General features: G+C 41.7%; 1 protein-coding gene across 1 annotated transcript in view; it reads left to right on the plus strand.

Moving 5' to 3' along the window:
- The first annotated feature begins 7699 nt into the window (after positions 1 to 7699).
- Positions 7700 to 26265, plus strand: part of LOC145348422 (LIM homeobox transcription factor 1-alpha-like) — a 250164-nt gene continuing 231598 nt past the window's right edge. Inside the window, exons 1-2 of the mRNA XM_080196636.1 lie at positions 7700 to 7783; positions 7880 to 7975. Of these exons, the coding sequence (XP_080052762.1) occupies positions 7909 to 7975 (67 nt within the window). The 5' untranslated portion in view covers positions 7700 to 7783; positions 7880 to 7908. The remainder of the gene's footprint in view (positions 7784 to 7879; positions 7976 to 26265) is intronic.

The raw sequence follows: 26265 nt of genomic DNA on the forward strand, positions 1-26265 counted from the left end.
AGTCCCTTAATGCCCTGTTATTGAACAGAGTTCAGTACAAGGAGAGGCGACGTGTTTAAGGGTCAGCTTCCTCTCCAGGGTTTATGGGGACCTTCCTGGCTCATTCTGAGCGCTTGACCATGCCTCTTGTCGCAGCTCCCACTGTGCTGGGTATCTGAATGAGGGCTCGGTGTCCCGGAGTGCGGGCAAATCGCGCGGGGTGGGGGTTGGGGGGGGGGGGGGTGGGGGTTGGGGGGGGGGGGGGGGTGGGGGTTGGGGGGGGGGGTGGGGGTTGGGGGGGGGGGATGGCTGCATAAGTTTGCAGTCAATGGGAGGACATGGTATCGTGTGCCCACTGTACACTTTATGTCTTTCTGTATCTCAACTGCACTCGGCGAGGTTTGTGCAATTGTCCAGTTTGCAACTGAGCTCTGTTCTGAATTCACCTTTCTCCATAAAAATAATTGACACTTGATGGTGTAAGTAGAGAGGTTGGGGTGGGGGAGGGGGGGGGGAGAGGGGGAAAGGCGGGTGTGGAGTGTAAACGGTTCGGTGCCTGAGAGGCCAGTTGCAGACAGTGTGCTAAGTGCGACCAAGGCCGGAGCAGCTTTGGTCATTATTGGATGGGAAGGGGAGGGGTAGGGTGAGGAAGGGGGAGAAATTCCAACTTTAACTTGTGAATTCGTTCGTTGCTCTGACTCTCCTGATTCTCCAGCCCTCTGGGCCACATCAACACCACCCCAAGCCCTCATTACAACGCAATCTGACCAGCTTCCGCGCCAATATCCTGACAGAGTTTCATAGTTAAGTGATTGGCGTGAAACATTTGGCCAGCTTTCTTTGTTCTTGGCCGCTCACCCTTGGGAGCTGCTCCTTGTCTGTGTAGGTGAGCTATAACAGTGAAGCCACGATCTCTGGCCTGGCGTCCAGTCATTTGTAAGAACCAAGACCTACTGCAATTGCTAATTCTGGGTGGGAGCTTTGCCGTTTGATTTGTGCTCGGACTGAAATAAGCCGACATCTCAATTTGTAAACGGGCAGAATTCGGCCAGACTTTAGAAAGCCCTCTCTCTCTCTCTCTCTCGATTGGAAACATCCCCAAGTCGCTGCACATCTTTGTCCGCATCACACTAGAGTCGGCGAACTTGCCGTCCAGTCTGTGTCACACTGTGAGGAATTACAGATTGTATCCTCACAGCGAGTCCACACTGAAATCACAGCAAACACCTTTTCCAACTCCCAGCTCTCTACATCGAGCCCCCTCTCCCGTTTTCAGTTGTTTAAACACTTCCCAGTTATATTCACGTCCGTTATACATTCTCAAGTTTTTAAGCAGTTGTTTAAACTCTCATTCCCATGGACACCCAAAGCGACACAATATCATTGCAGCAGGAAACTCAGTCAATGATCCTGATCAAGTGAAGATTTTTTTTTAATGTATATCATATACAAGTTTTTTTTCTCTCGTGTGGGATGTTTGTCAACATCATGTGCTCTCTGAGTCCCGGAAACGCTGACGAATCTCAGAGTTATACGGATGTCTTTAACTCCATTGATCTGTTGAGATAGGAACTGGATTCTGGAACTGAACTTGTGAACTGGTTTGGATAGTATAGTAAGTACCCTATTTCCCTTCCTCCCCCACCCCCACCCCCGCCCCATCACCCCTCCCCAACCTGTTTCCCGGCATGGCAGACCCGAAACCTCTGTGGAAATTCTGATTGCACCACCCCCCACCCCCCACCCCAGCTCTGGGTCACAACTGTCGAAGGACTAAAATAAAAACTACCCCTCTCTCGCCAGACGCAGCGGTGCCAAAGCAAACCGGCGCTTGTGAGCGCCTCACCTTCATTGAAGGGACAATTTAACCATTACACCGAGCCCCGTTCAGTTTACGCACTTTAAACTTCCCAGCAACAAACCGAGGTCATGGGGCAAAAGGGTGGTTTCGGGTTTTACTGGCACCCTAGAATGAAGCTGCTTACACATTTCTAATCTAAATAAAAAATGAACAGCAACCTGCTATCCCTTACGCTAACATAGATTCGAGATTAAATTGAACAGTTACATTTACAAATGCTGCATTGAATTAAATTTCGAGCGAAAGTAAAAAATATATATATATAGATGAACGCTTCATTCCTTCTCATTGCAGTTCTATATTTCAGGTGATTTAAGGAAAGACAGTTGTATTTTAGTTGTGTGATATATGCGCCTCCCGGTCACTTGAACACTTCTCCTGACGGTGTTGGGCTGCGTTCCTGTAATAAGCAGCGCCTCTCTGAGTGAGAGTTGTAATAAAGAGTGCCCCCGAGCGAAGTCAGCGCTAATGAGCTCTTATCAAATTATTGTCGAAAGTGCCCGCTGATTCCTTCAAGATAACAAGAAGGATAATTATATTCAAAAAGAAAAATCGATAAGGAAATATTAATCCTCTTTGAAAAGCTCTTAAAGAGATGACGGTAATAACGAGCTCGGCTCTTCTGTTGACTGGGACATAAAAACAAATTCAATTTATGCAGCTTTCCCGGATGCTGCGGTCATCCTCCGTTTCAACCTGAGGTTTTTCTCTCCTTATAAAACAAAACAACGTTAAAATCCTGCAGAGAATTAAAACAGAACCTTTCTTAGCCGACAGGCGCCCTGGCCAGGGCTACCCCGAGTTTCGTTGGTGTGGTTTAAACTCGTTTAAAGCGGCGATCGGAATCCACTCCAAATCCGCCAGCTTCACCCGTTTGATTTGTGCAGATTGGTTCTGAGTTGAGTGGTGTTACCTGTGTCTAATATTTAAAACATGATTGTACCGCTCATATACACCGCGTATTAAATCCCTCCAGTGCGTCTGTAGAAATAAATCATTTATAAATAAATCTTATTATTGCATTTCTGACCAACGATTGATAGTTTTGAATGTATATAAAATGTATCACTTTCTCTGAATGTGTATGTATAATCTATCATGCTCCCTCGCCACATTAATTGACAGTGATATTGCAACCTTGTAGATGTATTAATATACCAACTGAACAGTGTTGTATCTATATTTTTAAATGCTCACATACCAAATGACAGCGCAATCACAGTCTTATAAATGCATAGAACTGATACTGCCTCTGAATACTGTTCCTGTATTTGTGGGACTTCCTTAACAATTCCAAAAACCTTAACACCTATTTATTTAGAAACTTATATAAAACCCACCCTTGAAATCGATAATGACAGAGCTCAGAAATTTCGAGCGAATTGCAAGTATTAAACGTGGTAACAGTAACATGCGAGGATTGATATGATTACACTGGTGAATATAATGGCCTGGTTGATAATGTTGCTTCTATCGAATGTGGGAGGCAGCACTCACCAGGCCTTGAGCTCCTGGACTGGATGCAGCTTTAGACGGTGCATGTGAATCATTTTCTAAATGTCTTCTAGCCACTTCGCTTTGCCAGTAATTTCTGTTTATGTTATACATGTATTTATATATACCTGACATACACAAATAATTTACGTAACATGATACAGAATTTTTTTCTGGAATCAAATACCTGGCAGTAGCTGTTATTCGGATATTACCCCCTAATCTTTATAAACGGCAAGCACTGGAGAACGCAGTCCCGGAGGTAGAGAGGCAGGGGAAGATACGAGCTCTCCACCCCCTCTCCCCAATTCCACCACCGCCCCCCCCCCCCAACACACACACACACACACACACACACACAGCTACACAGACATGTCTGTGACCATGGGAGGGAACCAAGGGACCCGATGAATTTGCAAAGTCTTGCATTAGTCTTGAAGGGTTCGGAGCCCACTCGGGACATGTCATGTGTGACTCTGTATTATGGGTAAGAATTAGGCGAAGATGTAACATTGATCTCTGCAGAGATTTTACACGGATGTGAACTATACTGAAGGCTTTAAAGACCTATTAAACTCAAGTGTCAATCGCTGGCCGAGTTAGAAAGAAAGTATCCGGGCTGTGTTCCGCTGCTTTGTAATGTGTGTGAGGGTGAGGACTGGGTGTAGGGGGCTGGAGGGGGGAGACAAACTGTAAACTCTGTGTCCCAGAGCGGATGCTATCATTCAGGTATCACACAATTGAAGCAAAAAACAGGCTTTCATATATCACTGAGAAAATTTACTCTGAGCAAAAATAAAGCATTTCAAAACACGAGGAGGGGGTGGGCGTTTGGGCAGGCAATAAAGTTAGTAAAGGGGAGGGTGACCAAAACTTTAAAGGGTTGAAATGGAGAGCGAGCCACCGCCCAACCCTCGCTGTTAACTGTAAATTAGCCTAACTCCACTTGTCTCTTCATTGCTGAAGTGTCCCGGTCTCTCTCTCACACATCCTGATCTTCCCCAGTTCCGTACCGAAGTGTAATCGTTGGACCGGGCGACCGAGCCGGACACCCAGTGATTCCCTCGCCGGTAACCGAACGAGGGCCTGTCTGTCTTGTCTGCGGGCGAGTGGCGTTTCCCGGGGAATGTGCAAGTCGCCTCGGTCAGTACACAGGAAGACGAAACCGCTGCAGGTGACAGCAACATACGGAGCGTGGGAAGAGGCAATTGAAGATATCCCGGTGTATGAGCGAGGCATAAAACTGGAGGTACGAGGGAGCGAGAAATTGGAAAGATTAAACCGAGGAAACACTTCAGATCCCAGGAATTCTGCACGGTACAAACGAAAAATTGAAGCGGGCGGAAAGAGAGGAGGAAAGGAACGGACATTGAGAGGAGTATGGCATTAATTAGAATAGAATAGAAATGTTTCAATGTGCATTTAGACAAACGGAAAAAGACAATTAATTCCCTGACTCAGAAGCCTCTGTTCACAGGAAGACTGGAACCTGGATCATCCTTTAGTTAAAGAGGGAAAAAAAATCAACCGCCCCCCAAAAAAAAACATAAATTGTCCACTTCGATCTGATGGAGCCGATATGAATTTAATGAACTCCTCTTGCCCGTGTCACTGGTTCTGGCCGTATATTGATGAAGAAAGAGAAATATACAGCATCTATACCATTGCCATTTCAAGCAAGCTTTGAATGAGAGCGAAAATTATTTTTTAAAAGTAAACCATCACTGGATCTGCATGAAAGTAACCGCAGATAAACCATAGATTATACTAAATATTTCAGATTAAAATATTTTCACACACATGTATGGCAAAATATGTTATATAGATGCATGGAATATATGTTATACAATGTGTTGTCTATATGTGTGCGGATATGTTGCATATAATGTATAGTGTATATGTTTGTAAAATAGCAGAACTTGCGTGTACACAATAAATAAGTGATGAAATGAACTGAAGATGCTGAGGCCATTCCCTCCTCAATTTCTCTGCCTGCCATTCAGTCTGGAGTGGTTGTGTGACTCAGAGTCTTTGTTTCCTGAGATATTTCGTTCAACGTCACCGTTGCCCCTCACTGGTTGATGCCCCCACTCTTTGCTCTCCCTGAACCCTGGGATCTTCTGTACCCAGCTGTCTGTGTGTGTGGACACTTCCCCCGCCCAGTGTCTTGTGACTGGCGGGGAGTAATCGGAGGGGCTGGCTCCCAAAGGTTCAGGCTGGCGGTGACAAGCAAAGAAGTGTGTGATTCCCTGGGAGAAAAGTTTGGGATTAGGAAGCTCCCGAGCCCAATCGGGATTTGACAGGCATTTCCTCTGTCTCCCCTTTCCCGCCCCTCCCAATAGAGAGAGAGGGAGGGAGAACCCACCAACGTTCATCACAGCCTGGACTTTGGGAGTTGGAATTTGGGCAAACTGGTATTGTTGGACTGCAAGAGGAATTCCACGGACTTTCGATGAGCTCTGGGACACAGTAACCTGCACAGAGAGACTGCTTGGAAATTGGGAGGGGGGGTGGTGGTGGGTGGTGGTGCGGGTGCGGTGGTGAGTGGCGTTCCGTGGCCAGCTTCTGAAGACCGGTTGTGAGCAGCCCTCCCAATCCACAAATTAAATCTGTCGCCTCCAAAGAGTGAGTGACTCTGCTCTCTGATATAGCGGTGAGTTGTGTGCGTATTAAGTACAACATTGATGCCGAACTATCTAACCCAGTAGCATCCTGGGCATTGCCTGTGCATGCATTTTTTTTTCCGATCGAACCGAATAAACTCAAACACCAAGACGGTCAGTGCAACCTTTAGCATCAAAGTTATTTTAACAGGATGCAAAGTACACGTTCTTTTTAAACTCAGGTTACCGCCTTTCGACCTACTTTAAATCGCTTCCAACCAACCGTCTTCTTCTAATTCCCCACTTCAGTCTTTTTTGTTATCTCGAACAATAGTAGTAACAATTATCAAAATAAAGTCTCAGTTCCAACCACATTTATATCTTCTACAAGATACATTGTAGAGAGATATAACATATTTTCCAATGTATAGAAAATAATCAATTATTACATTTTGGCACAACTTCTAGCTATATTTGTTTTTGATGGAATATTTTGGATTCTGAACGACACTTTTCATTCCACCAGTGCGAAACCAGTGGGTGAAAATATTTACACATTTTCTCTTTATATATTTTATCGATTTAAAATTAATTCATTCTCTTTGCAACATAAAAGTCTCAGGCTCTCCACCCCAGATCCACTCAATTTAAACCGACCCATTTATAACAGGATTGAATGTTCCAAACCTGTTCTTTATATATAAAATAAGAAACGTGATTATTTATTAGAGGGATTTTTCGCGCCCGCGCTGAACAGCCTTGTTTAATGTAAACCAGCTATTGAAATATATATCATCGTTCTAACGTTTATGAAAACTTAAAGAGAAATATTAAATTCAGCCTTAAAATCTCGCAAGCATCCAATTTGGGCACGGTGGTGTTGTTGAACTTGTCTGAATATTAAATACAATTAATATAAATGATTATGTACGGTTTTTTAAAAAATCCAAAACGCCTTTGAAATTAAAACGAAAGGCACCGATTATTTTTAAACAGTGCATTAAAAAAACTTTAAAAATTAAATCGAACGATACTCAAACTAATATCCAAGGAGGGAGCGGGTCTGAGGATAAATTTTCCAAACAATTGTTTGTCCAGGACAGAGGTGCGAAATTAATGCGGCCTGCAACTGATGGGATAGATGTGTTATTACCCCGTTTCCCTCCTTGTCTGTTCCCCATCAACCCTCTAAAACACTCTTCACAGGAAATTAATGTCCTTAATGGACACGAGTTTTAGAAATTCATTAGCGTTGCAATCTGTGTAATCATTCTGTCAATCAGCAGAATATATTAACGGGAACCAAACCGTCTGGTCCAAACTCAGAAGTAAATATTGTCGTTCTGGAGGGGCGTGTTGGGTGTAAGATATCGAAGCGAATTGAACCAAAACAATTGACAGCAAAAATGTTTGCTGCTTTATCTCGTTAAAGTGAGTGTGATTAGTGCTGTTGGTTTTTTAACTGTTGCAAGATAGCGGAAGCCTCGGGTTAAACTCTGTGATTTGAACCGTGTCCCAGTTGAGTTCTGTACTTCAGAATTTGAGGCATGGGTAATTTGCAGGTTCGCACACAGATCACTACAGCTCCGGGTCTCCCTCTGCTTGAGCATTCCGCAGAGAGAGAGAGAGAGATAGACTGCTTCCCCAGTCTGCTGGCACAGATCGGGAACTTTTGCGGAGGGGAGGGCGGGGGTTATTTTGCGGGCTGGTGTGGGGAAGGAGGAAGTTCTGTCGAACCTCTTCCTTGACGGAGCGGCCGCCGGGCCCCCTGAGTTCCCCCCCCCCCCCAGCCCCCCTTCCAATCTCAGCAATCTGAGCGGGCGCTACTTTCAGGATCCGAGGCCAGGTATTTGACAGAGTCAGGCTTTACCATTTGTCTGTGTGTGTGTGTGTGTGGGGAAGAGCCGCTTTGAGCTGACAAACTCTGTTCTCTTCATTTTAGGTGCCGCTTCCCCCTCCCCTCCCGAGATTATGCTAGACGGATTGAAAATGGAAGCAAGTTTGCAGCATTCGGCTCAAACCCCGGCCTCCCTTCTCGGTGAGTTCTTCACTGGCAGTTGTCGTTTTTCTATGTATACATATATATTAATTGGCAGAATTAATGTCCCTCTCCCTTAGGTAGACTGGCCAGTTTTATTTTACCTTAGTCCCTGTATGTTTGTGAATCGCTTTAATATGAACAGATCGCTCACATGTGGATTGTATAGCTCGATCCCTCATAACTTGCGTGTTGACGCTTGTACAGTTACTAGCAAAATCTTTAGCGAATACTTGCAATAATGTACTGAAGTCAGAATGTATGAACTACTTACTCGGAATGAAACACACTGGATCTGGAAGATGCACACAGAACGACCCCGATGCATGTTAGACGGGAGTGTATGTAACACACACACAATTTAAATACGTGGTGTAAACATTAAACAGTAAAACATCCAATTTACAACGCGTGGATGTTCGCCCCCCCAAAACACTCCTCATAACTTGCCACTCATAAATTAGCATTATATAGATCTCAGTGGACCAAATATATCTCAAATTGTATACACACATATATTTCACACCTATATACAGAGACGATATATACATATATATAATATATACACATATTCACAGACCTTCTGCTTGTAAATACGCAATAAAAGTAAAAATTCATGTACGCATCGATAGAAGCCCAACTCCTACAAAGCTTTAATTTTGTAGCTTTCTTTGAAATCATTGCCCAGCTAATTAAATAAATACCGCGGATTATTAATCAGTTGCCCGAGAGTCCTTCACATTAATAATCTGTTTGTCCCTTAGGTTGTGGGCTCCTTTTTATGTGAAAAAAAAATCAAATTCCCGCGAATTCCCAACGCAATATTAAATATATTCAAAAAAATTCCGTAGATTCCTGCTTGCAATATTCAAATCTAAATCCAACCTCATTCCTAGGAATACCTTGAATTGAGATCGGGCAGAGAATCAAGTGGAATGAACATTTAAACTTGTTCACACACTGAATTTACAATTTAATTCCGGACTCAGCAGAAACATTAAAACAATTCTTTACTATTTAAAAAAAGCTTTACTAATTTTGTTTATGTTATCCCGGGAGGTTTGAATAAAAATCCGTTTCGTTATTGTGTTTGGGTTTTATCTCTAGATGTTTGCAGTTTACACGTTAATATTGACCTGTCTTTTAAATTGCAAAATGTACCCTGTCGCCAAATGGCCTCTGACGTTCAGGATTTCTTCCCTGACTCTGTAAAAGGTGTACAATTTGAGATGTGTGGGAGAGGGACATGCTGAGAAATCCTCTCCAGCATTATGTTGGACATGGACCCAGTAAGGGAGCGGCCGGTCAGGGCGTTATATGATATTATCGCCGTCAAATACACGGGACACTCCAAATATTTTTTAAAGGTAGAAAAACTCTCAGAGGGCAACTAAATCATTCCCAGCCTTTACACAAAAAGTTGACAAGTTTAAAGGATGAAGAAAAAAAGGCTATTAAGTGAACTTTCACACAGCGAGTGTTCCTGATCAGCGCAGAGATACATTATACATCTGTTTCTGCATTGTTTTCTGATCCAAAACTTTATCAACGGTGTAAGGGAATGGTTTAAATATGTTTGTGTGTCTGACAGATATTAGAGGGGTACTCAGCATGGGTGCAATGAGAGAAGGGATGAGGGCTAGACAGAGGGCCCAGAGCAAGAAGGCAGAGAACAGAGAGTTTGGGTGAGTGTTTAGATGGTGTGAAACAAAATAATAATGGAAAGAAAGAGAGGCGCACATCGAAGAGTTTGTGTCTGCTCGCACATAGGTAGCAAATATTATCGAGGCAGATACTGGATACAGTGATGACAGGATGGGAAAGAAAGGAAGGTGGAGGGTGGCTGGGGCAGAGAAAGCAGAACGATCTGGGAATGTGTGACGCGCGTGTTACATTGAGGGTAAGGCAACTTCTCCCAATCTTTTTTCTTTGGGCGTCAGGAGTTCTGTGACAATTTCTGCCTCCAAAAAGTGAAAACAAAATGCCGAGATTGATTTTGTCCCTTTAGTCCTAGCGTGATTTCTTTCGATTTTAAATTTCTCAGCAGTATACATTGAAAATCACATGCCGCCGACAGAGAAGTGACACACAGTGTTACACTGACACCGTTTTAGGTCATGCACAAGTTCAGGAGGGTTGCTACAATGTGTTTTTTACTCCATTCTTAAAATTACAAAGCCAATGTTCAGAAGAGACCGGGCAAGCCTGAGTCGCATCTCCTTTGCTTGCTCCAAACCCTAAATTCAAATGAATCCAATTAATGGTCCCCACAAGAGAGACAAACAAGATCCAAGAAAATATATTGCTTCCCATCTTGGAGTTCACCTGACGTTTGATTTTAACCAAAAGGCCGAGAAGCGATGTAAACTGCATGACTATTATAAAGAAACGGTTTGGATGTAATTGCGACGCATTGGAATGCACGCGGCAGTTATTTACACTTTTAAGTAAAGTTATTTAATGTTTCGACTGCCTTGCTAATTAAAGCTAGTGTTCTGAGTTCAAGCTGTAATCCGTATTAGCATTGGGACACACACATACATACAAACCTACACACACACACAAACCCACACACATACAAACGTATGTGCACACAAAGCACACACAGAAACATGGCTTATGAAGAGAAACATAAAGCAACACACAAATACAAACACGCACACAAATGCACACCCACACCTACACACGCATACAAACACATACAACACTCAAACAAAAAACACACAAATCTACCCACTGCACAAATCACACACAAAGATGTACACACATAAAAATACACTACATGCACACATACACACAAATGTATACACACACAAACTTACACATATATATACACACAGACACATACATATGCATACATACATTCATATAAAGGCAGACATCCACACCCACAGGCTATTGACCCTGATTTTCGGTTTCTCTGACTCACATTTATCTTAAACGGGCCCAATTGGCCAGACCCAGTTGAAACTAAAGGAGCAGAAGGAACGGTTCCCTCGACATCCTCCGAACTAGAACCCTGGCTAAGAATGAATTCCCACTTCCCTGCTCATCAGCAGGTTAACACAAATGTCAGAGAGAAATCATGCTACTAATTCTTCAAACGGCAAATTATTGTGAAGCAATAGAGAAGTCTCCTCAACCACCCCTCCCCCCAAAACGAGGTGTAATGTTGGTTATTTCGGCGCTGTTTGAAATCGCGGGCCTATCCGGAGGGAGCAGTGATATTTAATCTCCCTGCTTATTGCATTGCGCTGTTTCCTGAGAGAATCACCCATCTGCCGGTGGGCTTGTCCGGGTTACCAGGGGCTCGGGGTGGTCAGGAATGTGAACGCTGGCCTTTATACCTTAGGACACAGCGAGTCCGCAAAGAGGCATGAGGGTGGGGCAACATATTTCGAGGTAAAGATTTATTATCAAAATTCAGATTCGGGGCGGTCTACAATAAGCGCAGCGTATTAAAAGAAATAAACGTATTAAGTTGTAAAATCTCCTTCGAGCGAATACTTTCAAATTGTTCTACAGTTTCAAACTACTTGGATTTAAAATGATCTATTATTTTGAGCCACAATTGGCCCATTATTTCACTTTCTGATTTGTTCCTATTGATGGGAAAGGCAGGATTACGAAACCTTGCCAAAATGGACGCACGGGACTGAAACACACCTACATACACACATTACCCCATATATACCCGCACAAACACCCCCAGATACGTACATAGATCCCTAGGTAAGTACAGAGTGGATGGAACACACCCGGCGCTCCACACATACAGGTACACAGATCCTCTCCCCACACACTAACCTACCAATTCATACGTCAATTCACATTTACCACATACAGGGATTTGGCATTAACATTTGAACTAATACTTTCTTGCTAGTGTCTCTCTGTGTGTTTGAATATCTATAATGTGCATTTATTTATTTGAAGGTACACCTCCATTTTTGTGTGTGTATTTAGGGAGGTCAAACAGTTGTGGGGAGTACACAACAAATGGGAATAAACTGAGCGGGGTGGATGAATTACTGTGGGGAGAGTGCAGAGGGAGGTTGCAAGAATATATAGCCAAGGCTAGAAGAGTGTAGCTGTTAGGAGAGATTGGGTAGGTTGGTGTTATTCTCCTCGGAACAAAGAAGGCTGAGGGATAACTTAATAGAGGTGTACAAAATTATGAGGGGAAGAGATGGAGTGGGCACGATAACATTGTTTCCCTTGAACCAGAGAACAGAGGTTCAAGATAAGTGGCAGAAGGTTTAGAGGGGACACGTGGAAGAACTTTTTTAGGATAGTGGAATTTGCTGCCTAAATTGATGGTGGATGCAGAAACCTTAAACTTAAAAAAAAGTACCTAGATCTGCATCGTAACTGCCATAAACTACAGGACTACAGGGCCGGATGCAGGAAGGTGGGATTAGAAAGGGCACCTGTCTTTAGGTTGGCATGGACAAGATGGGCCGAGTGGACTCCTTCTGTGCTATAAATTTTCTATGGTTCTATGTGTTTGCAAATGTATACAGAGACAATCTTTTAAGTATCCAGGTGCAGATTTACACAACCCTTTCCACACCCAAGGAGGTTGCACATATCTATGTACTTTACCTTTCCTGAACATTTAATGTGCTTAGACCACAAGTAGTAGGAGCAGAAGTAGGCCATTCGTCCCGTCGAGTCTGCTCTGCCATTGAATGAGTTTATGACTGATTTGATGTGATAATCCTCCACTCTACTTTTCTGCCTTGTCCCCATAACTCTTGATTCCCTTACTGATTAAAAAACTGACTATCTCAGTCTTGTACATACTTAACGACCCAGCCTCTACAGCTTTCTGCAGGCATGGCAATGGAACTAAATAAACCGCCACCAAAACACATTCAGACCCAACTATGAAAGTGCTGTTTCACAACAGCAATGAGCTTCTTGCTTTCCTTCTTGAGTTGACGGTAAAATCCACGGATCTCACACACTCGGGCTTTTATTATGAACACCTCCTCCCAACCCCCACCGCTCCCGAGACTGGATAGTCCCAAACATCTCAATACATCTTACTGGAGTGAGGTCCATTCCCGCGCCGCTTGGCCGATTCTAGAGAGTGCACAATAAATGGGAATATACTGAGCGGGGTAGATGAATTACTCAGGGGAGATTGCAGAGGGAGTTTGCAAGAATGTAGCCAAGGCTAGAAGAATGTAGCTGTGAGGAGAGATATTCCACATTCAAAAGTTCCCGCCAGAATTCCCGGGAGAGATGGAGCTACGTGTTGAGCAGGGAGTTGGACGCAGGAGAGGGAAGTGGCTGGAAGAAGAGGTGCGAGCTACCAGTCCGCTCTGTGTGACACACAGTGGATTCTCACACCTACCTATGTATGCCTGCGTTTCTCCAAGTTAAAGGTAGACTTTAAATTTAACTTAGCGGGTAGGAGCTTAAAGATGAACCTTTACTGCAGACTTGAAGTTTGCCAATAATTTCTCACTTCCCATTTCCCAAGGCGTCTTTAGCGACTCCTTCTTCCAAGCCACTCGCACAGATTTTGTTTTCGAATCGTGCAGATGTGAGGAGGAATCAGGTGGAGGGTCTGTGATAACCACACCAACACTTGCAGCCCCGGCCAGATTGGTGTAGCGCCATGTAGACAAATCGTTTGAAGCGAAGGGAACTGTGGAAAACGCCGGAAATCTTGGCGATGCGGTGACGGAAGCTCACTGCCCCTCGCCCTTGTCTCCATGAATAGCGAAGTCAACTTGTTCACCCACCTCGAGTCTTGATGGAGATAATTCTGCATCGTGTAGCCACGGTTCAGAGACAGTTATAGAGCAAGTAGGTGAAGAAATGGGGGAATTTAATGAGCTTTAATTCAGATTTACTCACATATCTATCATAAAAAAACACACGAATTAGGTGGAGCAGACCATTCGGCCCCTCAAGCCTGCTGCGCTATTCTATAATATCATGGGTAATCTGACTGTGGCCTTAATTTCGCATTTTGCCTACCCGTACAACTTTTAACTCCCTTACCAAACAAAAATCTGTCTAATTCAATCTTAAATATATTCAATAACCCAGCCTCCACTGGGGGAGAGAATCCTAGACTAATCACCCTCCGAGAGAAGAAATTCCTCCTCATCTCGGTCTTAAATGGGAGACCCCGTATTATTAAACTACGTTCCCTTGTTCTAGATTCCCTCACGAGGGGAAACATTCTTTCAGAATTCACCACGACAACTCCCCCCCCCCCCCCTCACCATGTTGGATGTTTCTGTAAGATCACCTTTTATTTTTCTAAATTCCAGTGAGTATGAGTCAAACCTTCTCAACCTTTCTTCATAAGACAAACACTTCATCCCAGCCATCAGCCCAGTGGACCTTCTCTGAATTACTTCCAATGTAACTATATCAAAAACAGACCACAATTGTACACAGTACTCTGAGTCTCACCAATATTCTGTACCGTTCAAACAAGACTTCCCTAGCCATATACTCCATCCTCCATGCCGTAAAGGCTAACATTTTCTTTGCCTTCCTAACCACTTAGTGTACCTGCTTACCTTTTGTGATTCTTGTACAAGGACACCCAGATCCTTCTGTACTGCAGCACTCTGTCCATTTATATTATATTCTGCTTTTCTATTCTCCCTGCCAGAGTGGACAACCTCACATTTCTCCATCTACCAAATTTCTACCCACTCACTTAAACCTATCCACCACCCTTCCTTTGCAGACTCCTCACCAAGGGAGTGAATGTCCCATCTCTCCCCCCATGCTCTATAATTTGTGCCTCCAATTATTTACTTGCTGCTTGAATATATTCTCTAACGTGCTCTTTTTCAGAATTTGGGCTAAAATAGTAATTTGCTCCATGACATCCCTATATTGACATGGGAAATACCCATTATTTCTTAACCAGATCATTTGTTAGATGTTCATTTGTAAATTGCAGGGATATTTTCGATGCCGTAACTGATTTAATCACACGGATTTTACATTTTAGATCGTGATTCTGTTTACACTGGCCACTCGATCCCCCTAAATTTCCTGGAAATTAAAAGAATAATAAATTTGTTAACTTAAAATCAGGAACATTTTACCAATACAGACTATTTAAAAAAACAAAGGGAGAGGGGGCAAGGATTATGTAGAAGTATGGTCACATTAGAATCAATTACTTCGAAGGCGATTTAGACATTAGGGAATTATTTAAAATGCACTACGACCACTCATCCACCCCCAAACAATGAAATTAATGATCAAATAAACTTATTTTGAAAGTGGTGTTTGAGGGACAACCGGAGAATGTCTGCTCTTCTTAAAACAAAGCCACGGGACTTTAAACTACCCAAAGCCAGGGATGTTAGGAGTGGGTGGGGTGGTTAGGCAGGCTGGATCTTGGCTTTAATGTTCCACCTGAAGGAGAGCTGTTCCGATTATTCAGTAACCCCACAGTACTGCATTGTCGGACTAAACTAGAGCCCTCAACACGCAACCTACCGATTGAGATTCCAACCACACCAGCTCAACTGCCGCTAGGTGATTTGTTGCCAGTTGCTTATAGATCAAAATTAAATCAATCTTTACTCACTGTCAATCAGTTTTACCTGAAGGTTACGAAGTAGGCAAGTTACAATTTGTGGATACATAGTATCAGCCACTCAGGCACTTAAATATTCTGCCTGGAAACACTGAAAAAAATGTCATGAAAATGTTTTCGAATAAAGCCTGACCAACATTCCTGAACTTAATTTCTGAAAAATCCTTTTATTGCTTATTAAGAAGCTTACAGCTACAACCCGCCCATACAACTTTTCTTTCTGTCCCAGTTCCTTTTTTACCTCCGGTACCCTTGCGTGTACACAGTTTAGATTAGGAATGATCTCTCTGAGGGCATCACCCTGTAATTACACAATCTGGCCACTGGGGGGTTTTGTGTCAAAAGCCATTCAAAATCCTTCCCAAATATTGGTCACCAGTAAATTTTTGATCTATTTTTCCCCCCCAGTAACATAAATTCATGATACACAGTCAGGGTTTAAACAATAGTTTAGTTTCAAAAGATAACAGCTCATTATGACATTAGCAGATTTATACTTTACATTTTCTTTGTCAGCTTCTAAAGCTTTCAAATACTCAACGATTTCAGTCTCTTAAAAACTTTTGCTTAGACTTAATTGTTTTGTCTCAAGCTGCGGTATGGTGATGTTGGTCATATCTGGACCCAGCAGTATACGTGCACCGAATTTCCCAGTTTGCAGCAGTAACATTCGTTCTCTAACACTGATGGATTTTTCTAAATGCTAAGTTTGTTTTCAAACTTCGTTGAAGAATCACTTCTAAAGTAATGCTTGTATTGAGTGTGTTTTTCAGCAGAAAGGATAATCTTTGGCCAACTGGGGAAAAAATGAAGTGCAGCGATTACCCAGTTTTGTTTTGTTCACAGACATCAGAAAGACATCAGAAAGTGTATAAAGTTGAGGAAGAGAGCAGAATTTGAGGGAAAGGGAAGGACTGCAAGAGAGTCTTCGTGCTGTTAATTTACTTTTAAAACATCTCCTGTTGAACTTGAAGCTGACTAATTATGTCAGCTTGTTTTGACAGTTCAAAAAAGTAAATATGTTTACTTTCACCTGTGAGAAAAATATTCTAATAATTAACATATGGGAGAGACATAAAGAGTATTTTCCTTTTAATTTTCCTATTTTAAAGTGAAAGTACGATATATTTGTAAACAAAGTAAAATCATTAAGGGAAACCAATTGGAAGAGAAGAACAAAAGGCAGCTTGCGTCTTGCCATTACTCTTGAAAGGGGAAATGATGAGTTGGTGGAAGATTAAGATTGGATATAAATTGTCCCATTAGTAAGACGCAGCATGGGTTCATGAAGGACAGGTCGTGTTTTACTAATTTGGTGGAATTCTTTGAGAATAACATGCGCAGTGGACAATAAGGAACCTGTGGAACCTATGGGGTGCAGAGAAGATTCACTAGGTTGATTCCAGAGTTGAGAGGGTTGGCTTATGAGGAGAGACTGAGTAAACTGGGTACACTCATTGGAATTCAGAAGAATGAGGGGAGAGCTTATAGAGACATATAAGATTATGAAGGGAACAGATAAGATAGAAGCAGGGAAGTTGTTTCCACTGGTATATCTGGATTTCCAGAAGGCATTTGACAAGGTGCTGCACCAAAAACTACTACATAAGATAAAGGTTCACAGTGTTATGGGTAATGTATAAGCATAGATAGAGGATTGGTTAACTAACAGAAAGCAAAGAGTACAGGTAAATGGGTGTTTTTCTGGTTGGCATTCAGTGATTAGTGGTGTACCTCCGGGATCAGTGTTGAGACCGCAATTGTTTGCAATTTACGTAGATGATTTGGAGTTGGGGTCAAGTGTAGTGTGTTTACGATTTTTACGATTGACATAGATGATTTGGAGTTGGGGATTGAGTGTAGTGTGTCAAAATTCCCAGATGACACTACGATGGATGGAAGAGCAAAGTGTGCAGAGGATGCTGAAAGTCTGCAGAGGGAAATAGATAATCTAAGTGAGTGGGCGAGGATCTGGCAGATGGAGTACAATGTTGGTAAATGTGAGGTCATCCATTTTGGTAGGAATAACAACAAAATGGACTATTATATAAATGGTAAAAAATTGCAACATGCTGCTGTGCAGAGGGACCTGGGTGTTCTTGTGCAGGAATCTCAAGGAGTTGGTTTGCAGGTGCAGCAGGTAATTAAGAAGGCAAATGGAATTTTGTTCTTCATTGCTAGAGGGATGGAGTTTAAAAATAGCGAGATTATGTTGCAGTTGTATAAGGTGCTGGTGAGGCCACACCTGGAGTACTGTGTACAGTTTTGGTCTCCGTACTTGAGAAAGGGTATACTGGCACTGGAGGGGGTGCAGAGGAGATTCACTAGGTTGATTCCAGAATTGAAAGGGTTGGCTTATGAGGAGAGACTGAATAGACTGGGGCTATACTCATTGGAATTCAGAAGAATAAGAGGAGATCTTACAGAAACATGTAAGATTATGAGGGAATAGATACGATAGAAGCAGAGAAGTTGTGTCCATTGGCGAGTGAAACTAGAACTGGGGGCATAGCCTCAAAATATGGGGAAGCAGATTTAGGACTGAGTTGAGGAGGAACTTCTTCACACAAAGGGTTGTGAATCTGTGGAATTCCCTGCCCAGTGAAGTAGTTGAGGCTACCTCATTGAAAGTTTTTAAGGCAAGGATAGATAAAGTTGTGAACAGTAAAGAAATTAAGGGTTATGGTGAATGGACAGATAGGTGGAGCTGAGTTCACAAAAAAATCTTATTGAATGGTGGAGCAGCCTCGAGGGGCCAGATGGTCTACTCCTGCCCCTATTTCTTATGTTATTATGATCCACTGTGTTCATTTCATTTTCATGGTGTGTTGAATCTGTGGAATTCCCTGCCCAGTGAAGTAGTTGAGGCTACCTCATTGAATGTTTTTAAGGCAAGGATAGATAAAATTTTGAACAGTAAAGGAATTAAGGGTTATAATGAGCAGGCGGTTTCGCAGAGCTGAGTCCACAAAAAGAACAGCCATGATCTTAATGAATGACAGAACAGGCTCGAGGGGCCAGATGGCCTACTTCTGCTACTAGTTCTTGTGTTCTTATGTAGTGAATGAGAGAGGAGCAAGCTGTGAAGATGAGTGAGAGTTATGAGAGTGAGAGAGAAGTAGAAAGGTCAAGTGTTTTGGGTGTATGATGGGAAAAAGGGGGAGAGGAAACATGAGTGGAGGATGCTGGAGGGGCTGTTGCTGTTGGAGACCAAACCTTGTCTGCAGTCCTTATCCAAAGGCAGCCATTAGGTTGGCAGTTCTTTTTCCCATGACGGTACACCACAACACCATGTCTCACTCAAAAGGAAAGAAGAAAGATAGAGAGACAGAAGGGAGAGAGATAAACATTTAGAGGGAATTGTAGGAGGCGGGACACGGACCATGAAAAGGTCCGTTCACTTCAGGCAAGATTTTCCGGTCTTGGGGTGAGTGCAGTCAGGAAGTCCCACCCAATAGAGTTTTACAACACAGCAACAAGCTCTTTGGTCCATTGTGTTTGTGCTGGCCATCAAGTAACTATCTATTCTAATCCCATTCTATTCTTTTCCTGCACTTGTTATGTAGCCTTGTATGCTAAGGCATTTCAAGTGCTTTTAAATGTTGTATGGATTCCTGTCATTACCATCCTTTAAGGCTGAGAGTTCCAGATTCCCATCACCCGCTGGGTGAAAAAATTTTCCCTCAAATCCCCTCTAAATTTCCTGCCCCTTACTTTCAATCTATGCTCCCTGATAATTGACCCCACTACTAGGGGGAAGAGTCACTCCCTAACTACCCTGTCTGTGTCTCTCAGAATTTTGTACACTCTGATCTTGCACTTGGCCCCATCCACACCCCGTGCTCACCAGCCTTCTCCGCTCTAAGGAAAACAACCTCTGCCTCACCAGCTTCTCTTCATTTAGAAGAGACTAGAGAGAAAATCACAGGGAGAAATTGAAACAGAAGATGAACAATGGAGAATTAACATGACTAAGACAGTTTATTCTGGTAAGAGAGACCATAGTCTCTGACATGTCATATGCAATGAAATGGGAATTGTATGAGTAATATTTTAAATGTTTCATATATAACACACACCTCATGAGTGTCAAATCTGCTTCCTACAAAACCTTTGTTGCCACAATTGTTTCTTAACTCACACATACCACATAGTGACTCACAGTGAGAAGTGCCATGCCAGATCTCTAGTTGTATAAATGTCCCCTGTGTAGTGTACACTTCTTGCACACTTACTTCTCGCAAACACTTTGCTGAAGGTGACAGCTGCTGAACAATGTTGGGTTAGAGTTGTCACTAAATAAAAAAAAAATTCTGCTGTGCTTGCCTCAGCTTGACAAAGTTCCTAACATATAGAAAGAATCTCACCTTTCTTTAAATATACATCTGTGTTAGCCAAAAATTATGCAAGCGAATACATTCAAATTATCTGGCTAATAACATAAATTAAAACTCTTTGTTACTCACGAGCTGCTGACACAAAATATAAATTAATGATCAAATGTTTGAAAGTCAGTAAAATGTATTTGAACATACAATATAAATTAGACTAAATGTTTGTTTTAACAAGCCTTTGATGTCTGGATCAAAGAACAATGAAATCTTCAGAGAAGTCGGCTCAAAATAGATCACTACTGAATAACAATCCTAATTAAAATAGTCATCTTTACCAGCAGCTAATGAGTTTATTGGAAAGCATCACACTTCCTGGTTAATGCTGACTAACATGATAACTAGTAAAAGTGGTAAGATTGACCGAGAAACCATCTCAGGAATTATATTTTCCATTTATTTTTATTCTTAATATTATTCTTGTTACTATTCTTGTTTGTATGCATTGAAATATGGCCCTGCAACTGGAATGGTTTCATATTCTTTCATACAATGTCCTGCGACCAAGAATAAATTAGGGGAGTGAGGGCGAGATGGGTTTTAGGAGGGGCAGTGTGTGGTTTAGCTTGTCTCTGCTTGATTTAAGGGAACATATCGTACTGACTTAAAGGTCAGAAACAACCAAGTGGGTTAGATTTCCAGCACATTAGGTCAGGACACAAATCACATTTTTTTTGTTTAAATGACAGTTTTTTTCCTCCTCGCTGATGCAATGTGATATTTCATTAAATAAATACACTGAAATCAACATCACAATAACAACTCTTCCAAATTTGTGGCAAACAAGCAAAGAACACAGAATTAGTTAGGAGGCACCCAAAAGTGAGGACTGGGAAAACTAAATCCTACTAATGAGTTGTATTATGATGCTCAAACATGTACTCTCTCATCAATGGTAATTTACATAATCCTCTGTAAATCATGCATTTATAAACCAAGTTATCTTCACTGTTGGAATTCTACTCAAATTTGTTTGCAGTTATCTGCAAGATAGGGATAGATGAGCTGAACAGGGAAATTTAGAGCAACAAGTAGTAATATTTAAGGCAAAGCAGCAGCCATAATTGAAATTAGGTCATGGCCATTAATAACAGTGGCGTGATATTCAGGCCAATGGGTAAGAAGTACAGGCGTATGATAACAGGTGAGGCTGACCACATAAGATCATAAGAATTGGCAGCAGGAGAAAGCCATTCAGCCCCTTGAGCCTATTCTGCCATTCAATAAGATTATGGCTGATCTCCATCTTCCCACACTATTCCAATGCCCAATATTTTCCTTGGAATACAATGATCTATCATTGTTGGGCCTGAGCCTGCTCAGCGACTAAGTATTCACATATCTCTGGGGTAGAGAATGATAAAGATTCATTACCTCTTTTAAAATCCTAGGATACAGATCATCAGGTACAGAGGGTTTGTTGCTACTTATTCCCATTAATTTCTGCTGTATTATTTCTTTATTTATACTGATTTTTAAAAGTTCTCTATTCTCATCAGACATTTGGTTCCCTATTATTTCCATGTTTTTTTGTGTGTCTTCTATGGTGAACTCAGATACAAAGTATTTGTTTCCCGTCTCTGCCATTTCCTTATTCTCCACTATAATTTCATCTATCTCTGCCTTTAAACATTCATACTCACTAATCTCTTCCTATATACATGCTTTTGGAACTTTACAATCTGCTTTTGTTTGTCTTGCTAGCCTACTTTCTTTTTTTTGATCAAATTTTTGGTCCTCTTTTGCTGAATTGTCAAATTTTCTTAAATCATAAGGTTTACTAATCTTTTTTGGTAACATTATCATTACAGCTTTAAAAATATAAGATACACTGATGATACTTTTCTTGATGCTGATTCCGAACAGAAACTCCAAAAGATTTTGTATGGAGTAGTGAGTGAAATTGTGAAGGAAGGGCTGGGCATAAATTATAAGAAAACAAAATGTCTGGTCATGTCCAAGAAGACAATCACATGAGAATATAAGATTACAGCAAAGAAGGAAAAGGTCACATAGGTAGACAAAATTTCTTACCGAGGAAATATGTTAACTTTAGACAGAAGTGTGAACAAGAAATAAGATGCAGGATTATAGAGTCATGGAGGTTTACAGCATGGAAACAGGACCTTCGGATCAACTTGTCCATGCTGTCCCTTTTTTTAACCACTAAGCTAATCCCAATTGCCCGTGTTGGCCCATATCCCTCTATACCCATCTCACCCATATAACTGTCTAAATGCTTTTTACAAGACAAAATTGTACCCTCCTCTACTACTACCTCTGGCAGCTTGTTTCAGACACTCACCACCCTCTGTGTGAAAAAAATGCCCCTCTGGACCCTTTTGTATTTCCCCCTTCTCACCTTAATCTTATGGTCTCTCATTTTAGACTCCCCTATCTTTGTGAAAAGATGTTTATTATCTAGATGATTTATGTGCCTCATTACTTCACAGACCTCTATAAGATCACCCCTAAATCTCTTGCGCTCCAGGGAAAAAAGTCCCAGTCTTTCCAGCCTCTCCTTATAACTCAAACCACCAAGTCCCAGTAGCATCCTAGTAAATCTTTTCTGCAGTCTTCCTAGTTTAATAATATCCTTTCCTTAATGGGATGACCAAGAACTGTACACAGTATTTCAAGTGTGGTCTTACCAATGTCTTGTGCAACTTCAACAAGACGTCTCAACTCCTGTATTCAATGTTCTGACCAATGCAATCAAGCATGCCAAATATCTCCTTCACCACTCTGTCCACCTGTGACTCCACTTTTGAAATGGCCAAATATACAAACATTGAAAATGATTATGATCAACTTAAAATTAGCCATCAAAGCTGAGAATCATGGTGTAAGACATTGCAACAATTTTGAAAAAAAGAAATGAATGTTAGATGATCAGTAAAGCAATGCAGAGAAGAATTGATTATGGTTTTTGAATTATGGTTTTATGATTGAATTATGGTTTTTGAAGTGAATAATGAAGAGATCTCAAACACGTCACTTACAATGTAAAATCTGAGAGCAAAATAATTCTGCTGACCAAGATCAGGAAGATACAGCTGAATTTCTTGTGAGGGAATAAGAAATCATGATCTAGGAAGTGTGATACTAATGGGAAAGATAGATGGTAAAAGAAATTGAGGTAGACAAAGGACAATCTTTCTAAAGAGTCTTCTAAAATGGTAACTGTACCATCAGTGGAGAAGGTCTATTTCTCCACAGCAAGATTAACATGGAGGTCCATGGTCACCAATGATCTCTTAGGACACAGTACTGTAAAGACAGAGAAAAGCCATTTTCTTTCATCACCACTCCCCATACCATTCTTGTTAACTACAGTTAGATCACTATTTCTTTAGATTTTTATTCCTTAAAGTAATGTATCTTTGTTGCAAATTACATACAAATTCTTTAAATGCTTGTTTCTCTATCTACCTTAGTCAACTCTTCACTCATTCCTATGTAGTTTGCTTTATGTAGATTTAATATCCTAGTTTTGGACTTAACAAATTTGCTTACAAACCTAATTTAAAATTCTATCATATTATGTTCCTTCTTCCTCAGAGACACCATTACTACAAGGTTATTAGTTAGCTCTGTCTCACTGGCAATACTCAATCATAAATGCTGGGGCCTCAACTGTTTACCATTTATATAGATGATCTGGAGGAGGGGGCTGAGTGTAGGGTAACGAAATTTGCTGATGACACGAAGATGAGTGGAAAAGCAAATTGCGTGGAAGGTGCGGAAAGTCTGCAGAGATATCTGGATAGGTTGAGTGAGTGGGCGAGGACCTGGCAGATGGAGTATAATGTTAGCAAATGTGAGGTTATCCACTTTGGTAGAAATAATAGTAGGAGGGATTATTATTTAAAAGGCGAAAAGCTGCAGCATGCAGGTGCAGAGGGACCTGGGGGTCCTTGTGCACGAATCGCAAAAACCCAGTCTGCAGGTGCAGCAGGTGATCAAGAAGGCAAATGGAATGTTGGCCTTTATAGCGAGGGGGATAGAATATAAAAGCAGGGAGGTCTTGCTGCAACTGTACAGGGTACTGGTGAGGCCGCAACTGGAGTATTGTGTGCAGTTTTGGTCGCCGCATTTGCGGAAGGATATATTGGCCTTGGAGGGAGTGCAGAGAAGGTTCACTAGGCTGATACCGGAGATGAGGGGGTTAGCCTATGAAGAGAGACTAAATAGACTGGGTCTGTACTCGTTGGAGTTTAGAAGGATGAGGGGGGATCTTATAGAGACATATAAGATAATGAAGGGGATGGATAGGGTAGAGGTAGAGAAATTCTTCCCGCTTAGAAAGGATAGCAGAACTAGAGGGCACAGCCTCAAAATAAGGGGGGGGACAGTTTAGATCAGAGTTGAGGAGGAACTTCTTCACTCAAAGGGTGGTAAATCTCTGGACGACTCTGCCCGTTGAAGTGGTGGAGGCTACCTCACTGAATATATTTAAGTCACGGGTAGATAGGTTTCTGATAGACAAGGGAATTAAGGGTTATGGGGAGAAAGTGGGAAAGTGGAACTGATCCACTTCAGATCAGCTATGACCTTGTTGAATGGGGGGGCAGGCTCGAAGGGCTAGATGGCCTACTCCTGCTCCTATTTCTTATGTTCTTATAGCCCATTACCTAGTTGGTTCCATCACTTACCGATCTCAAAAACTATCTTCTATACATATTAGAAACTTGTCCTTCACACTATTACTGTGCACTGGGTTTGCCCAATCTATAAGAAGATTAAAGTTCCCCATAATAACTGCATTGCCCTTATTACATGTGCCAATAATTTCCTGACTGTTAGAGGGGTCTATAAAAACCTCTCACCAATGTTTTTTGCCCCATGTTGCATCTTCATACCACCCAAACTGAAATATTTAATTCCCAACTTTGGTCACTTTGCAACCACATCTACATGGAAGTCTTGAACTTTGAAGTTCATAAGCATACTCACTAATGGGGAATAGTTATTACCTCACGGTGTTAACTGTGAAATATTCTGTTCATGTAATTAATTGAAATATTTTTCAGTAAGTATAACTCAAAGAAACCCAACAAAATTGCTTCCCCATCATGCAACTCCCTTGAGGACAACATTCTGAAATATTAACTGTTTCTCTGTCCATTGATGCTGCCTGACTGGCTGAGTAATCAGCATTTTTAGTGTTTATTCTAGGGTGGAGCAAGTGGATGGATTCCTTTTTGTATATTTTTGAAACAGAATCATAAATGCATGTAAGGAATGAAAGAACTTTCATGAGCAGCTTTCATGAGCTCAGGACAGCACGTGACACTTTACAGACTATGAAATACTTTAGAAGTTTTTTTTATATATTTGTCCGTGGGATGTGGATGATGCTGGCTAGGCCAGCATTTATTTTATTGCCCATCCTAATTGTCCTTGAGAGGATGGTGGTGAGATGTCTTCTTGCAGTCCAAGTGGTGTAGACACACTCACCTTGCTGTTAGGGTGGGAGTTCCAAGACTTTGACCCAGCGACAGTGGAGGAATGACAATATATTTCCCAATCAGTGGTGGCCTGGAACTGAGATGATAGACCTCCAACAACAACAACCATCTTCCTGTATTATTCCAACCAGCAGAAAGTTTTCCCCCTTATTTGTCATTGGCTCTTTGATGCCACAGTCAATCCAATGGTGCCTTGAAATCAAGGGCAGTCACTCTTATCTCACCTCTGGAATTCAGCTCTTTTGTCCATGTTTGAACTAAGGCTGTAGTAAGGTCAGGAGCTGAATGACTCTGGTGGAACTCAAACTGACCGTCAGTGAGCAAGATACTGTGAAGAAAGTGCTGCTTGATAGTACTGTCAATGACCCATTCCAACACTTTCAAATGTAGTCACTTTGTAATGTAGAAAATGGTGACATGCAAATTGTGTCCAGTAGGATTCCACAAACAGTGCTGTATTAGTAATGATATAATCTGTTTTTGTGATGTCCAGGATACTAGGGAGAACTCCTTTGCTCTTCTTCAGACAGTTGGGTGTGTTATGATTCCCGTAGAGATCAACAAACTAAAAATAAGATAATTTACTGAATGACCCCAACAAAAACCTGATGGACAAGATTTCATGTTTTACAATTTTTTCTTTAACAATCAAACCAAAATTAACATAAATTGTACACAAATTAACAAACAATTTGTAGTTAATATAATCTATAACATACCTGAAGGGTGGCATGGTGGCACACTGCTACGTCACAGCATCAGGGATCCAGGTTCAATTCTGGCCTTGGGTAACTGTCTGTGTGAAGCTTGCACATTCTCCCCATGTCTGCATGGGTTTCA

The sequence above is a fragment of the Carcharhinus amblyrhynchos genome, chromosome 9, assembly GCF_965287045.1.
Source record: "Carcharhinus amblyrhynchos chromosome 9, sCarAmb.v2.hapA, whole genome shotgun sequence".
Classification (NCBI taxonomy): Eukaryota; Metazoa; Chordata; class Chondrichthyes; order Carcharhiniformes; family Carcharhinidae; genus Carcharhinus; species Carcharhinus amblyrhynchos.